We start from the raw sequence: 17,828 nt of genomic DNA, 5'->3' as shown, positions 1-17,828 counted from the left end.
GTAGCTGTAAGAATATCCATGTGCCAATAGAATTTAGGTACATGCATACCACTCAGAAGACATTGGACCACAGACATAAGATGACGGTTTTTGCATTCAGCTACGCCATTTTGCTCAGGAGTATAGGGGCAAGTGAGTTGATGTAAAATCCTCTTTTTATTAAGTTCAGACCGGAACTCATTCGAAACATATTCTCGTCCATTATCAGAATGAATATTACGGACAACAGTGTTATATTGGGTTTTGATCATTTGAAGAAACTGGGTAAATAAAATAAACCAATCAGATTTCTTTTTCAATAAATAAACCTAAGTACAACGAGAATAATCATCAATAAATGTCACATAATATCGATGTCCAGAGAAAGCAGTAACTGGGGAAGGGCCCCAAACATCAGAATTAATAAGATCAAGCATACTAGGAGCACGACTCATATGAGAAATATAGCTAGTTCTAGTATGTTTAGAAAGCTCATAAACTTCACATTGAAACTTATGGTCCTCACATGCTTTATTTAACGAAGGAAACAATAGACATAGATATTGAAAGTTTACATGCCCCAAACGTGCATGCCACAGACTAAAAGTGCGAAAAGAAAAATCATAAACACTAGAAGTAGGTAGGATAGAAGCTTGAAGACTCGTTCCTGGTGGTTCCCCAAAGTAGTAAAGCCCATCACGCTCATAACCCCTGCCAAAAATCCTCTTCGAACAAAGGTCCTGTAACAAACAGTGATCTGGTAAGAATATAACTGCACATTGGAGGTGTTTTGCAAGCCGGCTAACAAATAAAAGGTTAAAGGCAAATTTAGGTACATGAAGGACAGATGAAAGAGTAATATCAGGAGACAGACAAGCATCACCCTTATTATGAATGCAAGATGTAGAGCCATCCGCAAGATACACAGATTAGGTAACAGGTATGATATTAGAAGGAAAAACTGATAACTCACCAGTCATATGATCATTGGCCCCAGAATCCAAAACCCAAGTGGGCTGCTTGGCCTTAACATGAAATGCAGTAGGAGTACCTGTAGCAAAAGTTGCAGTGGGAGCAGTTGAAGGAGCACTAACTCTAGAAGCAAGGGAGCCAAGCTGGTCCTGAATATGCCCAATCTGAGACTGAAGCTGGCTCAGTCCAAGAAATACAGTAGATCCACCAGTATTAACAGGAGTTTCTGCAACAGCCGCAGTACGAGAAGAACCAGTTCCAGATAAACGGTTCCTAGAAAATTTTTGCTTCAGTTCAGGATGAAGTTTGAAGCAATGAGCCTTAACATGTCGAACCCCTCCACAATGGTGACAAATAATCTGACCTCCAGAAGCTCGTGATCCAAAGTTGGCTGCAAAAGCCATACTATCCCCAATAGGCTCAGACACTGGTACAAGAACAATTGAGGGCTGAATTAAACGGTGCCTGCGTACTTCACCATCAACAGTAGCAAAGGCTTCCAACAAGGATGGCATTGGTGATGCATTCAAGATCTGAGACTTTAGTGGTTCAAATTCTGGGCGTAATCCCATCAAAAACTGATAGGTATGCTGACGATCAAGACATTTGACAAGAAGAGAGGCTGCCTCAGAAGGAAATTCACTGAGAGGCTCATATTAAGCTAGTTCCTCCCAACGAGATCTCAAATACCCAAAATAATCAGTTACAGACAAATTCAAGCCTTCCTGCGAGGCCTTAGCAATATCTTGATATAATTCAAAAATACGAGCATCATTCCTAGAATGAGCATACATTTAATTCAAAGCAGTCCACAAGTCATTAACAGAGTCATAAAACATGAATATATTATAAATGCGTTCCTCCATAGAATTAAACATCCATCCTAAAATGGTGTCTATATCCCACTGAGCATATTTAGGATCTTTAATATCTAGCCTCTTTTCAGTACCCAAAATCCACCCTGATTTGCCTTTTTCACCAACATAGAGGCGGAGGGAACGAGCCCAGGATGCAAAATTACGGCCATTCAACAGCACACTAGTAACTTGTTGAGCCGGTGTGTGTTGCGCCGAAAAGAAAGTTTCTTTATTATTACTTGATTCAGCCATAATATTAAATAGATCAATTCAACAGATTACCAATAATTTCAAATAAAGGAGGAATAAACCTGATTTTGATCAAATCAAGAAGCCGGAGACACAGCGGTCTGATCCGAAAATGCTGCCGAATATCCCGGCAGCCCCAAAAAATTACAAACACGTCTTCTGACCCTTAGTGCATGAAAAAGACTAAGGGAATACCCCTACAGGGGTCGAACCTAGAGGAGATTGACTCCCCCTAGGACTGTCGCAACAGCGCCCTGAAAAAGAGAGAAGGTCTGTTAAAAAAAAAAGAAAATAGGGAAAGGGCTGTAACGAGATAGAGAGAGATATTGAAAGAGGCGGTGAAAGAGAGAGATGGGAGAGGCGTAGGTTTAAGGCTCTGATACCAAAAAATAACTTGGTAAAATTGACGTACTCAATTTGAGAGCCTGACTATCATTATATACAAGCGGAAAATTACAAATATGGAAAAGAGAATAAAATCAAATCAAAATAAAGAGAATAAAATCAAATTAAATCAGAATAAAAATATAATCCCTAAAAATTAGTCTATATTGCAGACCCAATAAATCTGTCATAATCGTTGAGTCAACTTATAGATAAGATTTCCAACAAAGTGTTTTACAAATGCAGGTACCAATCAAGTCCACAAATACTGTGTTTGCAAAGGCAATCGATTCTAATATAATACAGAAGTAACCAAGAAATGTTTTGGAGAACTACTACAAGCTATTAATCAAGCATATTGACAACAGAAACTCAAGCCAAACAAAAGAAAATGGTTCAAGACAAATTAGAGAGGTAACAGTTTTCTTTTCTCCCCTCTGATTAACATTCTAAAGATCCTCCAGAGTGGAATGAAGTTTCTCTATCTTCTTTGGAAGTTAAGGAACTTGATGCCATAAGCAAAGACCAAGAAGAACATGGTGACCCAACCAACATGGGCAAAAACCACAGGTATAAGGAAGTCATGATCGAAACCCAAGTTTTCTTTGAGGAATTGGTCCACTGGGATTGAAGGTCCAACGGGTAGTTCGAGCTGACCCTTCCTGTCACCCACTTGAGATGTGAAGATGCCATAGATTGTCCAAGCAACTGGAGAACCCCAGTAGTACCACCTCCACCAGATGGGAATAAGCTGCAAATATTTTGAGCACAAGTGTCATAATTTTGATTACAAAAGGAGATGCTTTCAAGTGATATGCATATGCACTGTGTCAAAACACGTGAAATAAATTTGACAAGCCCATGTGATGTTTTTATGCTCAAAATTGAATGCATTTTACTTAATCATGAATATCAAGTATATTTCTAAAGACACCAATGAAGTCCTATATATTTTTTAAACAATTTGTTAAAGAATCTTTCCAGTGTTGAAAGCACTTCTGGTTTCTTCTCGACAGCAAGGGCTTGGCTACTGTTTTTATGAGTAATTGTGGAATTTTCGTCAAAAAATTTTCAATACATTCGACATTTAGGATACATACCGGCCTGGGGATAAGGAAACCAGAGAACAAGTTCCAGAAGCTCAGGAAGAAGGACATGACAATAGCAGCAATTTGATGACCAGGAGTCAAAGCAACCACCATCATCCCGTACATTGTGAAGTAGGTAAAGCACATGAATATGAAGTAATAGAAGTACAAAACTTTATCCAGCTTCCAATGGAACCCAATCATGGAGTAAAGGAGGAGAGAATAGATGAAGGTTTGAACTAAAACATAAAGGGTCTCTATGGCCACCTGCAGTGGAAAAGAAACAGAAGAATATTAGAAGTGTAAAAAGATGTATGTTACTGAGCAAATGCATATGGCAACTCTGAATACACAACATTATGCATATATTGAAAATATCTTTTACCTGAGCAAATGCATATGGCAACTCTGAATACATTCCTGCAGCTCTTTCACGGTAGAAGACTGTTCTTTCAATTGCTACTATAGATTGCACGGCAGAAGCATTGGTGGCTCCAAGGAAGAGGACAGCTGCATAGGTAGCTCCTAGCAGATTAAGCAGATCTTGTTGTCTGTATCTGTTGACGAAAAAAGAGGCAATAGTTAAAAAAGGTTTACCATAATCAGCCTATGATAACATTACTTACTAAATCATGCAGATAATAATAATAGTGAATTTTTAAACTTACATTTGGTCTCCTTTGCCCCAGAAGATAACACCAAAAAGGACACCAATAACAATTGTCATGAAGAATCTGATTGCATTATACTGTGAGTTCCTCCAGTATGACCAATGTTGTTTCCAGAAACAAGCCTTGCATTGTGTTACAAAGGATTGTGAGTATTTAGTGGGGAAGTGGAGGTCCCTGGAACCCGGTTCTGGAGAGCTTAGTTCCTTGATAAGCTCCTGATTTCTCCTGGAAAAGGAAAAAAGAAAAGAAAAAAAAAATTAGTTCACAGAGAGAGAGAGAGAGAGTGATATAAACAATGTCTAGGACAAGATGTTGAATATCATATTGTTGTAATTTCTTACTGATAGAGACTGGAGTTGGCATAAACTTCAGCAAAATCAACATCAAGTTGTGCCTCGACTGCAGAAGAACTGACCTCCAGCATCCAGGTAGCTGGATTATAACCTTCTTTAATCTTAGTAACCCCTGGGACAGCCTGCAAAAGGAGTTGGTTATTAATCAAACTTGGATAATGGATGGTTGAAAGTTTCAAATTGAATAATATAGGCTTCAAGACCCTTCAGCATCTAAGAAAACATATTCAGCTCTGTTACGAAAAAACCAGCAAAGCAAAAAACAATCAAGCCATCACACAAAAACACATGATTTAACGTGGTTCGGCACAAACCAGCCCTACATCCACGGAGCTCTTTTCAATATTTTTTATCGAAGTGAAAATTTTAGGAATCAATACTAGTTTATTAGCAGCGAAGTCTATCCCAAACTAGACTAGATTATTTGAGGAGAAATTATAGGTTGTCTGGCAGTGCACCAATAGAAAGATAGACAAAAATAAGTTCTCAAATAGTGTTTATCCCCTATTGTGGGAGCACAATGCTGGTGATCCGGAAACTGTCCATTTAAACCAAGAGATTTAGCATAAATTTATGTATGAAGTCAGCATTGCACCAAAGGCATACAGCTAACAGAAAATCTCACCTCAAAGTATTCAACAAGCTTGTGAGATTGGCGACCAAGAGATCCAGCATAAATCACTTGTCCTCCTCTCTTCATCAAAAGCAGCTGCAAAGAAACAATGATATCAATATCAGACAGAGTGCATAAAATGATTGTGTTAGAATAAATAAGATGCATGGAACAAACCATACCTCATCAAAAGCTTCAAAAATATCAATGCTTGGTTGGTGAATTGTGCACACAACAGTTCTCCCTGTATCAACTGTGTTTCTCACAGTACGCATGACAATTGCAGCAGCTCTGGCATCTAGGCCAGATGTGGGCTCATCCATAAAGATAATTGAAGGATTAGCAACCAACTCAACGGCGATGGTGAGCCTCTTTCTTTGTTCAGTTGAAAGACCATCTACACCTGGAAGTCCAACTAATGCATTCCTCAAGGGATTAAGCTCAACCAAATCCATAACTTCCTCAACGAACATCTATAGTAAGAAAGGAACAAATAGCTCTTCAGTCAAATTAATCTTGAAATGGAAGAGAAAAAGACATATTTCTGGTGATTCATGCAAACCTTTCGTTTTTCTGTGTTTACATCCTTAGCAAGACGCAGCCAGGCAGAGTATAAGACTGACTCATAAACAGTAACATAGGGAGAATGGATATCATTCTGTTCACAGTAACCACTGACTCGAGCAAATGTCTCTTGGTTCTTTGGGTAACCTGAAATGTTTATGCTTCCTTCTATATAACCACCAGTCTTTCTCCCTGCCAACACATCCATCAAAGTGGTCTTTCCAGCACCACTAACACCAACTAATGCCGTCAGAACACCTGGCCTAAAAGCACCGCTAACATCTCGTAGCAGTTGTAATCGGGTTTCTTCAACCCCTTGAGTCTTCATTTCCTGATATGTAAATCCAAACATATTAATATAAATATTATATTGGAATCAAGATCTACACTTAATTTTATATAAGTTCCCCAATCATATAGTCAAATTGAAATTGTGTTTTGTAATCTTAAATCTAAACCTACTTGATTAGGGAAAAGTTCTAAATTAATACTGTGGATTTATTTATTTATTTATTTATTATTATTATTATTTTTTATCCTTTGAATCATTGTTTGTAGATAAATATAAATCATCAGAGAAAGACTCACCGCAGGCATATCGACATAGTAATTCACATGGTTGAATGTAAGTGAGAGAGGCTGGAAGGGCAAAACCATTCCTCTTCCAGTATTCCCTTGAGGATTTCTCACAGCCATATTAATACCTGTAATGATTGACATTAGATAAGTAGATTAACAAGATAGCATACTTAATCATCTTAGTTGCAATGTTTGTTCTAAACAAGATGACATGAACTAAGGATAATACGTGGTGATTCTGGTGAATGGAAAGAATTAGATAAAGGCTTTTCAAGTTTTCATATCTACCTATCTCAAGTCAGATCTCAACTTTAGTGCCTCAAGTAACATCAAAGTCTGTGTTGTCAAATTATTAATATTTGTTAATGGTACATGAATCCAAAACTAGTTCCTTTTTTGAAGATCCAATTCATGTATTCTAACACCTCCTTTAAGTCCCTCTGGTGCCCTCATTTGGCACTTTGTCAAGTTTAATCAACTTTTCTATATGCTTTAGGTCTTGGATAATTTGCTACCACACCACCAAGTTAGAAAACCACCAAGTTGATGAAATCACAAACCTTCAGCATTCGATGTCATTTGCCGCTTATTATTGTTATTACCATCCTCGTCTGCGATTACAGCTTTAGAATCCCCAAGAGCTGAGATTGAATTTGGGAATACAAAATCAGAAAATGATCTTATTAACATCATAAAAATTTACAAGAATAAACGATAAATATTGACTTACGGTTCAAGTATGTCAAGGCCCCAACAAAAAGAATATTAAAAAGAATAGACCACCCAAAAAGCGCTCCAACACAAATCCAATACCAATACTCATCCACAAACAGGCCTCTGTCCTTTAGAAGAAGCTTTCCAACTGTAGGTTGTGAAGAGTTGGCCGGCAGGGGCTGTTGCAAAAGAGATAATAATAATAATAATATTAAACATGTATGATATAATAATAATTTTAAATATGTAGGAGTTTGCTTCTCCAAAATGAATGTTAAAATCACTGTAAAGCAATTGGAGATCTTACAGTGCTCCATCTCTCAGAAAGAAACTCATTCATGGCAATGGCATTTTGACCATACATCATAGGAGAAATATAGTAGCCCCATATCATCCATGATTTAATGTCATCTGCACACCGAGAACCCAATGTTTATATTCATCGTTTAATACACATATCTTGAAAGAATATGGATTAAGCTGGCAGTTTGTGACTTATCAAACCGAATTTGAAACAATTCGCAGATAAGATTTGGGAATGCAGTAATGATTGGATTTCTAACCTTTGGAAACAATGAAGCCTCCAAGCACAAAAACCATTAACAAGGTGAAGGTACCAAGTGTGTTTGCTACAACTTGTGTCCTCCCAGCTGCTGCAATGAAACGAAAGAGAGAGAGAGCCATCTGATGTATACCAAAGAAAGCCAACAACTGTTTGAAAAACCTGCACAAGTTGGAAATATATCAATGAATAAAAGTCTCATTAGAAAGACCTTCAAATTCAACTTGACTGAAGTATATGAATTTGTACTTGCCTACTGGCAGCAGGTGCAAATCCAATGGTGTAATAAGTAAGAATTATCCATATCCCAGATTCCATCAGTGAAATGGGAATACGAAGGATCCAAATTGGCAAGGCAAAAGCCCATGCTGGATAGAACAAGAAATCTCTCTGTTTAAAAAATACAGGAAGCCTGAATATTGTCATTGCAAGCTCTGCCATCCCGTTAAACATCACATTAATGAGACTGAAAAATAGTGCTCCCCAAAATTTTGCAGCATCTTGTGGTTGACCAGCTTTCATTTCCGTTCTTAGGAACACGGTCAGGGCAATTGTTGCCATGATTGTAATCTGGGTAGTTTTGAATATGTAGACAAAAGAGTTCCGCTTCATCAACAGCCATTCCCTTGAGAAGCATGCCCTGAAGAGCTCATAATTGGAGATACCATACTTTTCAGTCACCAATGCAGCGGGATGGGCTCTAGACTTGTCGTACGGAATTCTAAGATCTTCTGAGAGTTGTTGCCCAATGTGAAAAGAGTTGAAGGCCCGTGCGAAATCAGGTACTGAGACATATCTGTAAGGTTGGTTCTTTTTGAACCAATATTGTTCTTGGTCCTTCTTAGAAGTTACTTCCTGAAGAAAGTCTGCAATTCCTTTCCTTTCTGGGCATTTGAATCCCATGTACTCAAAGAACTCTAGAATATTCTCTCGCGGACCTTGATAGACAATCTCACCATCTGAAAGTAGGATAACATCATCAAAAAGATCAAATGTCTCAGGTGCAGGCTGCAAGAGAGAGATGACCATGGTTACGTCCATGATATGAACCATCTGCCTCATAAATTTCACAATCTGAAAAGTAGTGGAACTGTCCAGCCCTGTTGATATTTCATCCATGAAAAATGCTTTTGCTGGTCCGACAAACATTTCCCCTGCATTGAGTAAATTAGTCCTAGTTAGAACATCATGAAGTGGTAACAAATTAAAGTACAAACAAGGATGAAAATGACCTCAATTTAAAAAAAAAGGCTTACGAATTATATAAATTGAACAATTAGAAATCACAAGTAAAATTTAGCTTTTGACTAAGGAATGAGACATATGCTTTTCATACACAGAAGAAAGCAGCAACTTTGTGCACTACCAAGTGTGGGATTGTTCGCATGTTTGGAAAAAATCAAATATGACTTACAAATTTTACGTCATAACGCAATATGCTCTGATTTGTTAAAAAATGATTTCCATTATGACATTTTAAAATTAAATGTAATTTACACATACCAGTAGTAACACGTTTCTTCTGTCCACCAGATATTCCCCTTCTCATATCATCCCCCACCATAATATCAGCACAAATATCCAATCCAAGAAGCTGTTAGAAAATCAGAAGATGTTAGGCTTGTTAAAAGAAACACAAAGGATGAGCTTGATATAGAAGCAACAGACCTTGAGAACATAATCTGTGATCAAACTGCTTTCCTGGCCAGCCATGGCTGTGGCTTTCATGAATGCATCGATCTCAGGATCTGGTTTAATACCTGCTTCTTTTTCTCGCCTTGACAACTCTGCCAACATTTCATACCTGGTTCCAACTCCCAAACAACGTCCGGAGAAATCCAATGTCTCTCGAACTGTCATCTCACCGTAGTGAAGATCATGCTGGCTAATATAAGCACATGTTCTCTGAGGAACAAATTCCTTAAATTCATGGCCACAATAGGTGATTTTCCCTTTTATCTGTTCATAATCCCAATTTATAAATAAGTATATGGAAAAAATAATGGGCATAATCATGTTTATATGCACTGGACAGAAACACGCAGTAAAAAGAAAAAAGAAAGGATGACAAACCCTTAGATCATCATCAGGCTTCCCTGCAAGTGCCTGTAGCAAAGTTGTTTTTCCTGAAGCAGGAGGCCCTAGGAGCAGTGTCATCCTGAAAGAACAAAATAGTCAGGAAATCCATAAATGGAACACAAAGGAAGTTCTTAAAAAATTAATATGCAGTGGCTACATGACACGAGTAGCCATTTTAGATGCCAATACCCAATGTGGTTCCCATAATGAAGGATGGAGTGGTTGCAAATTTAAGCTATAATATTATTTGAACAAACTGGTTGTTCTCATGCATACTCAAATCCCCATTTTTACACCTACCATTTGAGATTTTATCACGGCACCACACAATGGCCATGGCCTCTAGGAATAAAGGGTATACTTGGGTACAGAACTAAATTTGCAGTGATGGCTAATAGCAGTTACTTGTATAGGATTTCATGTAAATACCTTGATGGTCTTATAATTCCACTAACATCTTGGAGTATTTTGATAACCCTTTTCTTTGATGGAGAAAGCTTAATCATTCCAAGAATTCCCTGTTCACATACAAATCAAAATTGAGAGAGCACCACCATTAGATAATACAAACAAGAAAAGATAAAAACATTTTTTTGAAATGAATAATTGAAACTTGTGTTGTTCTTTGACATAAAAAGTCATTTTCCATTGCCAAGAAACAGAAAAGATTACCTCAATTGTATTGAGGGTGGAATTGAGAAGAGTGGGAAGTGCTCTGGTCCCAACATATGCATCTCCCTCCACAGATAAATTCTGGAATCTGACTTCAATTTTTGGAATTTCAATTCCAACCCTGTTTCCATGAAAAACAAACGGTCAATTTCCATTCAAAAATAAATTAATTAATTTATAAATAAAAAAACACCAAGAAAAAGAAATAAAAAATTTCTGAATCTTATACTCTTCATGATCTTAAACTGAAAGAAAACTGAAGTCTCTAACTGAACTGTTGGTCGGATTTAGACTCTTAAAATTTCTTCTTCTAATGGAGAATAGTCTAACATGGAAATAAACCAGCAGAGTGAGACAACAAAAAAAAATGTCAATTCCCATTGAAAAAGTTAAAAATATAAAAACAAAAATATTTATCTTATACTTTTCAAGATCTGAAACCCAAGAGTACTGAAGTCTCCAACTCAACAGTTAATTGGGGCTAAACATGTATAGTACACATTCTACATAAACAAGAGACAAAGAGACAAAAACAAAAAAACAAAAGAGATGGATTGATTAACCTGTCGGTTCGATCCCTAAGTCGTCTCAGGAATTTTTCGTTATCATCTTCCACGACCTTGAGAATACTCTCCATCAACTGCTTCTTGTCCTGAATTCCGAGATTGGTAACATCAACTTCATTTTGGACTACTCTACCATTACTCATCACCTGTTGTAACATTCCCTTTCTCATCCTGTCGTAGGTGGGCAGCCTCTCTATGGCGGCCCATTTCAGCTCCTCCTCGTCGTCCGCCACCTGCCGCCGGCTGCTCTGCTGGAAAACATCCGGCTGCCCCTGCCATACGTCCCGGATACTCTGCGAACGCCAACTCCTCCTGCTACTACTACTACTCACCGTCCGGGCAAGATCGCCGCCCGCCAAAGCCGACGCCATTTTCTCTCTCACTTAATTTCTCCTCCTTCCTTTAATTTCTTCTTCACTCGATGATATGTGTGTATATATATATATATATATATATTAATTGATTTGAAAAACCCAGAAAGATATCATAAACTACAAGTAAATACAGTTTGAATCAATGAATTGATCGGCCAATGAATGGATCTATACAGCAGAGTTTCAATGGCCAAAAGATTCTCTGATCTGAAGAAAGTCGTTGGATGAAACAGTTTTGGAGAAGATGGGTTATATAGAGATGTAGAAGTCCATGATTGAGAGTACTGCCTTCTCTCTCTAAACTTCCTTCTCTCTCTTCAAAGTCAGCTGGTCAAAATGAGGCTATTGTTCCCGCGGCTGAAACGATTACTTAAAACGTTGGGAATCCAATGCGACGCTTCCTAATAACATATGGTTGTGATGGCGTGATCTTGACCGTTCAGATTTGGATAGTAACTTTTTGCTGATTGTACGAGTGGTGGTGATTTGCCTGGTAACGGGCTATTAGCATAGAGAATAATGTGTGTGGTTAAATATAGTAACATTAATCTGAGCACCACGCTGTTAGTTGTATTTTGCTGACCAATTGAAGAAGCTGATTCGTTGCATCGAATACTTTATTGGCAAACTTCCCAAAAAAAAAAAAAAAAAATACTTTATTGGCATTCTCAATGAAGACGACCAAGTCTGTGGGTCCCACTTTTTATTAAAGGAATTTTTTTTTTATGGTTTTTTTTTTTTTTTTTTGAGTAGGTTAAAAATAGAAAAAAACATGAGACGTAAATGTGAACCAAAAGTCAGATCTGGAGGAGTATCATTTTCATGTTTCACGAGAATATGGAAAAAAATGAGTCCGAGTCTTGGAATGGATGAGATTCAGATTAAAATTCACCAATTTTAATTTTATATTTATTAAAGGACTGCAAATGAAATTAGGTGTTAATGAATATTTAAAGCTATTCTCCAATTTTATATTACTAAAGGACTGCAAATGAGATTTGGTGTTAATGAATATTTAAAGCTATGCTCCAACACGTTTCTTAAACTCATTTAACAAATGAGTCCAGCCTCGAGGGTACCAATATAATTATTTTATTGGTAAAGTAAATTTTAAAATTATTACGGTCGGTCAATTACCATTCGACACATCACCAATTGTTGGTTCAAAAATTAAATATTAAAATTTTCTTAAAATGCATGGGGGATTGTAGACATATACCCAAAAGCGGAGCCGGTGTATGCCCGGGCATGTGCCCCTGGGTTACTTTACCTCATTTACTATACTAAATTTTGTATATTTTTATATGCATATATAAAAAAAAATTATATAATGCCCCTTGATTTATTATCTAAAATTATCTATTAAATTTTATATTTCTTCTCTTTATTACTCTTTAAATTGTTTAATTTGCTTAAACAAAAAAGTCAATTTTTCCTTTTGTGAATCAAAGTCCAATTTTTTTTTTCCCTTTCAAAGTTTTCTCATTTTCCTTTCCTTTTCAAAGTTTTCTCATTTTCCTTTCCTTTTTAAATTTTTTGTTTACTATTTATCTTTTTTAAACGACTCAACGATTGACACATTATTTTGAATAATTTATCTTTTTTACCTCTTAATTTGAAATATCTATATTTATTGTCATATTTATTATTATTATTGTGACATCCCTGATTTTTAGGTCAGTGTGTCCTATGATAGACCAAATGTAGATCCAATAATGACTTTAGAATGCGGAAGCAAAAGGTAACACAACGATCTCTAGCGATGCAATACATTTCTAGCCAATGTGACCCTCAATGAGGTCACAGAATCCAAGGAAAACAAATGCGGAAGTGATATTTCAAAAATGGATAAGAATGAACCTAGGGGCAAAATGGTCATTTTAAAAACGAAAGTGGGTACTACCGAAAACACCATTGAAAAGATAATGAAAAATTAATAAACTTAGACTCAAGAATCACTAAAACACCTGGTAACTTTGGGGTGAATAAACAAATTTACTCGTAGAGAATGAACATGCATAGGCTTATCTTTACACAAAATTTGCAATTCAATACAATTTAATCCATATTATTTAAATGACATTGGAACTTTCAACAAGACGCAATGAGATACAAATTCACAAGGTTATCAACTTAGAATTTAAAGAGTGAAATCAAACCAAAGTGGATACTTGTACATCACGCCAAATCAGACTGACACTATAGTTACTTTAGGGTTATTAGCCCACGGGTAACCTCCCTATGTGCGCACTAGACTTGTAGAGGGATAATCCCCCGTATTAGAATCATGCCCTAACCTTAGTCATAATAACGACATCCCAAGTTTTCAAAATCAACAATTTGTGCAACAACGTAGATATATTAGCATAAACATACATACACAATGTAAATCCATCTACCATGCACAAACCAATTTTGGAAACACAATACATGCCCTAAGTTCACAATTATAATGGCATGAAGAATGTTGAAACATCATTGTACAAATTGTTACCTTCTATAACAATATTAGTCCATATCAAGTACATAATCTCACAATTTTTTATGCAAGTCTAAAATCATAATTTAAATATGAAAATAAACACAAAATACACACTTAAATCATTAATACAACAAAGATGGAAATTAATTACACAAAATACTTAATTCCTCTAGATTTTTCATTTCTCATCCAAACATGTTCAATTTAATATATGTTAAGGAACCTACCATGGTCATTACATATATTAGTTCAAAACTTGATTTAAATCATGAGAACATATAAATGAAAATTAATAAAATTAATCCATTACTTTCTCTAAATTTCAAAGCAACTCTAAATAATCCCAAGTTAATATATGTTATTAATCAAGTCATGGCCTTTCCAAAAATCATGTCCTAACTTAATTTCATGCAAGATACCATTAACTACTCACTTAAAATTTAGATTAGAAACATATATTCCGTTTGTATCAAGATATAAAGCATATAAAGTATCAAAAACATAACTTAGAACACCCCCTACCTCAATAGAAAATTGTATTTCTATAATCCAAGACAACCAAGCTTGAAAATAGAAAACCAAACAAGGGTTTTGTAGAGGAGAGTGAGAGGAATCTAAAGTATTCCAAGCTTAAAGGTCTAGGGTGAGTGGAAGGAGGCCAAAATGAAGCTTAAAGCTCTAAACTTAGCTTTGCTTCAATGGTGGCTAGGTTAGGGCTTGAGAGGAAAGTGTTGAAATGAAATAAAGACACAAACCCTAAACTAAATGTGGTAGGATTTTCCACTCACTAGGTGCTCTTGCACTACCTCTCACACACACACTTGCAAGACTAATTGTGAGACCTACACTTGTCATTCATCTAAGGCTCCTTCCTAGGCTTAATCCTAAGCCTACACTTGTCATTCATCTAAGGCAACAAGTGCTCCAATCCTAGGCCAACAAATAGGTGAATCTCTACCTTCCATGTGTCAAGAGATTAAGCCTTCAAGCGGTTCCACCACAAAATCAACAAGTGGCACCATGAGAGTGTGACACTTATCACATTTTTCAAAAAATTGCAAAAAAATCCTTTTTGAAAATATCTTCCAAAATAAATAACAAAATAGTCCCTGAGACGAAAAATAATTGTTTTACTTAATTACACCAAAAACCCTACAAGTTATGAATATTACCAAAAGTTATGCATCCATACCCTTTACAAGGAAAGTAAGCGACTAGTATGCTTTCTTACAAAAGTGAAAATGTGGATATTACAAAAATTAAATATCACGGATGTATGCAAAGCCGGAATCAAATCCGAACACGAAAAGTGAGGTTATGGAAGAAAAAATGAAAGACTAGAAAATGACGAAATAGGGAAAAGACGAAAAAAAAATTACCGAAAAAGAAAAGATGGAAAATGATCGAGTCATTACAATTATTATTATTATTATTATTATTTACACTATGTCCCTTGGATTTAATTTCTGACTCCACCCGTGCATATACCCAAGGGGTGCACTTTTTTTGCTCAAAAATTAAATGTTAAGAATTTTAAAATGTATAGATGTTACACACTCTATATGCATACTATATTAGTGTTTTTTGTCACCGACCCTAAAGCTTATATTATCCTGACATATTTACTGATGTGTCAAATGTTGATTTGTACCAATGATTGCAGAACCATGTAATAATTTATCAAAGGAAATACACATATTCTTTTGCTCAAAAATTAAAAGTTATGAATTTTCTAGAAACTCCAAAGATTATGTAATAATTTCTCAAAGCAAATACACATATTCTTTTTGCTCACGTCAGGCTCTATCCCCTCCATTTTTTTTGGAAATGAAAAGGTTATACCACTAAACCAAAAACTTTTTGATTTAGCATCAATAATTTATAACAAGAATGTTGTTAGTTGTTAGGGTTTTTGGAAATGTTAGGGGTTATACCACCAAACCAAAGACATTTTGATCTAGTATCAATAATTTCTAGTAAGAATGTTAGGGGTTAGTTGTTAGGGAAGAGGGGATAGTGCAAGGGTCGAACACGACTCTCAAACACAAAAAATAATCAAACCACTCGAATAACACAACACTTGTGTATATATTGTCCAAGAACAATTATTCATAAACAAACTTGTTAACATGATTGATTCGTAAATTAAAATTGTTATCTCAATCTCAATTTTAAATTCATTTTTAGTACTAAGTTGTAGTCCAATTATAAAGAAAAATGATGTTTAGATCAATTCAAATCTTGAATAAATCATCCTCATTGTACTTCTCCACTTGTGGACTATTAAATTGTTGAGTGGACCATAAGTTTTAAGGTTGCAGAAAATTTCAAACAAAGCACGATTTTAACGCAAAGGAGGTGGGAATGACACAATATATATATATATATATATATATATATATATATATATTGAGTAAAGGAATAATATGCATTATGCAATCAATTATTAAATGTAAACACGTAAGAAGGTTTGAGACTTTTGCGAGCAAATCGCAACATTAAGAATCAAAATATTAATAGAAAAATGAAGTGCTTCTAGAAAAGTGAGCTGGCCTGAGAAGAAAATTTCAGCCACTAGTCCCTTTCAGATTTATCAATGTGAAAATTGACATTTTTAATCTATGGTCCCTTATGCAATTTGTTGGAAAGGCACAGGTACTGAGGAGGCATGGCCCGAATCAAACTCTCATCCACTTTGATATATATATACACACACGCACACACACATTATTACGCACAGACAAAAACGAGTTAAAGATTAAACAGGTGGCTGAAATATTATATGTTCCCCCCATCATTAATATATTGTTGATTCATAGAAAAGGACATCATTCACTCCCCATCAAGGCTTTTTGAGACAACGGTTAAGTTACATAAACTGAAAATTTTAAGTAATTGAATTTTAAAGTAGGGAAAATTGCATAAACCCCCTCTCTCTCCTTTCAATATATGACAGAAAACCCACCTCCAATTTTTTTTATTTTATTATTATTTTTTTTTTTGACATAAAACCAACCACCTCAGCAACACAAAACCCTAATGACGAAAATGCCCCTAAATATAATATAAATATAGTTTAAGAAAATGGTGCCATAAACTTCCTAAAACGATAGATTCTTTTGGAAATTGATTCTTGTCGACGCGTAGTGTTAGTTTAAATAATATTGCCCAAAAAGTGTAGTGTTAGTTTAACAGGAGAAGGATATTGATTTTTATTTGCTTGAAGACCTCCATCATGTATTGAATTTTTTCTCTTTGTTTGTCAAAGTAGGAGGGCTCCATGTAGACTAATGTGAGCTTTAGTTTCCAGGTTTGTGAACATTTTGATCCTTTATTCATAGCTTCCGCGTTTGTCATTGTACTCAAGTTTTGTTGACTTCATTTGAGGTTCTCTTATGGAAAAGTTTCTAAAAATACATGAATTCCATTGCAAAAAATTAGGTTCTTTGACTACATCACGAAGTGAATGCAGTTCTTCGCAAGATTTCCGAATCAAATACGAGCAAATTGCAATATAGGGTTCTTAAAACTTGAATGGAAGCAGTATATCCTTAATTAAATGGGAAGAAGATCCAATGGAATGCAGGCCTCCCGTCGTCTGCTACATCAATTCATCAGGGATCAGGGGCAGAGCCAATGTATGCCAGGGTGGCACGTGCCCCTCCTGGCCTGGCCCGCTTAATATTATATATACTAAATTTATGTATTTATATATATATAAATGAAAAAATTCATATAATGCCTCTTGATATGAAGAATTTATATTTATTGTTCTGTCTTAATTTTCTTTTTCTTTTTTTACACTACGCCCCTCCTCAATTTAAATTCTTGCTCCGCCCCTTTCAGGAATTAAGGTTGCAACGAGAGCCTTATGCGGTAATTGATTACCATGTAGTAGCCATTCTCAGGAACAACCCCTTAGCCCAGTCTCTATTCGCAATTGTTGGAAAATTTCAGTTGCCTATTTTTGGGTCCCAGCTGGCCTTTTGTGTTCACTAAAATGTAATGACCTTTAGGCTCATTGGGTTCTTTTGGGCTTATTTTATTTAGCTAAAGATGAAGCCCACTGT

The 17,828-nt window shown here is 35.8% G+C and overlaps 2 protein-coding genes across 2 annotated transcripts; both read right to left on the bottom strand.

The window, feature by feature from the left end:
• Window positions 1-322: 322 nt before the first annotated feature.
• On the bottom strand, window positions 323-2,509 carry LOC132306132 (uncharacterized). Its single transcript, XM_059803378.1, has 2 exons — window positions 953-2,509; window positions 323-719 (listed from the first exon to the last, which is right to left on the bottom strand). Exons 1-2 carry the CDS (start codon window positions 1,521-1,523, stop codon window positions 682-684), a joined length of 609 nt encoding a protein of 202 aa, XP_059659361.1. The 5' UTR covers window positions 1,524-2,509; the 3' UTR covers window positions 323-681.
• A 117-nt stretch (window positions 2,510-2,626) lies between these two features.
• LOC132306131 (pleiotropic drug resistance protein 2-like) lies at window positions 2,627-11,618 on the bottom strand. Its single transcript, XM_059803377.1, has 20 exons — window positions 10,900-11,618; window positions 10,337-10,457; window positions 10,094-10,182; window positions 9,659-9,743; window positions 9,254-9,544; window positions 9,089-9,179; window positions 7,839-8,739; window positions 7,587-7,747; window positions 7,331-7,434; window positions 7,040-7,202; window positions 6,870-6,950; window positions 6,319-6,434; window positions 5,729-6,061; window positions 5,349-5,639; window positions 5,179-5,262; window positions 4,542-4,675; window positions 4,198-4,425; window positions 3,915-4,086; window positions 3,542-3,796; window positions 2,627-3,192 (listed from the first exon to the last, which is right to left on the bottom strand). Exons 1-20 carry the CDS (start codon window positions 11,271-11,273, stop codon window positions 2,923-2,925), a joined length of 4,344 nt encoding a protein of 1,447 aa, XP_059659360.1. The 5' UTR covers window positions 11,274-11,618; the 3' UTR covers window positions 2,627-2,922.
• Between the last annotated feature and the right edge of the window lie 6,210 nt (window positions 11,619-17,828).

The sequence above is a fragment of the Cornus florida genome, unplaced genomic scaffold (genome assembly GCF_030987335.1).
Source record: "Cornus florida cultivar Cherokee Brave unplaced genomic scaffold, ASM3098733v1 CherokeeBrave_3.0.0_Hap2_Chr05, whole genome shotgun sequence".
In the NCBI taxonomy this organism is placed as follows: domain Eukaryota; kingdom Viridiplantae; phylum Streptophyta; class Magnoliopsida; order Cornales; family Cornaceae; genus Cornus; species Cornus florida.
This window is presented reverse-complemented; position numbering and strand designations above follow the sequence as displayed.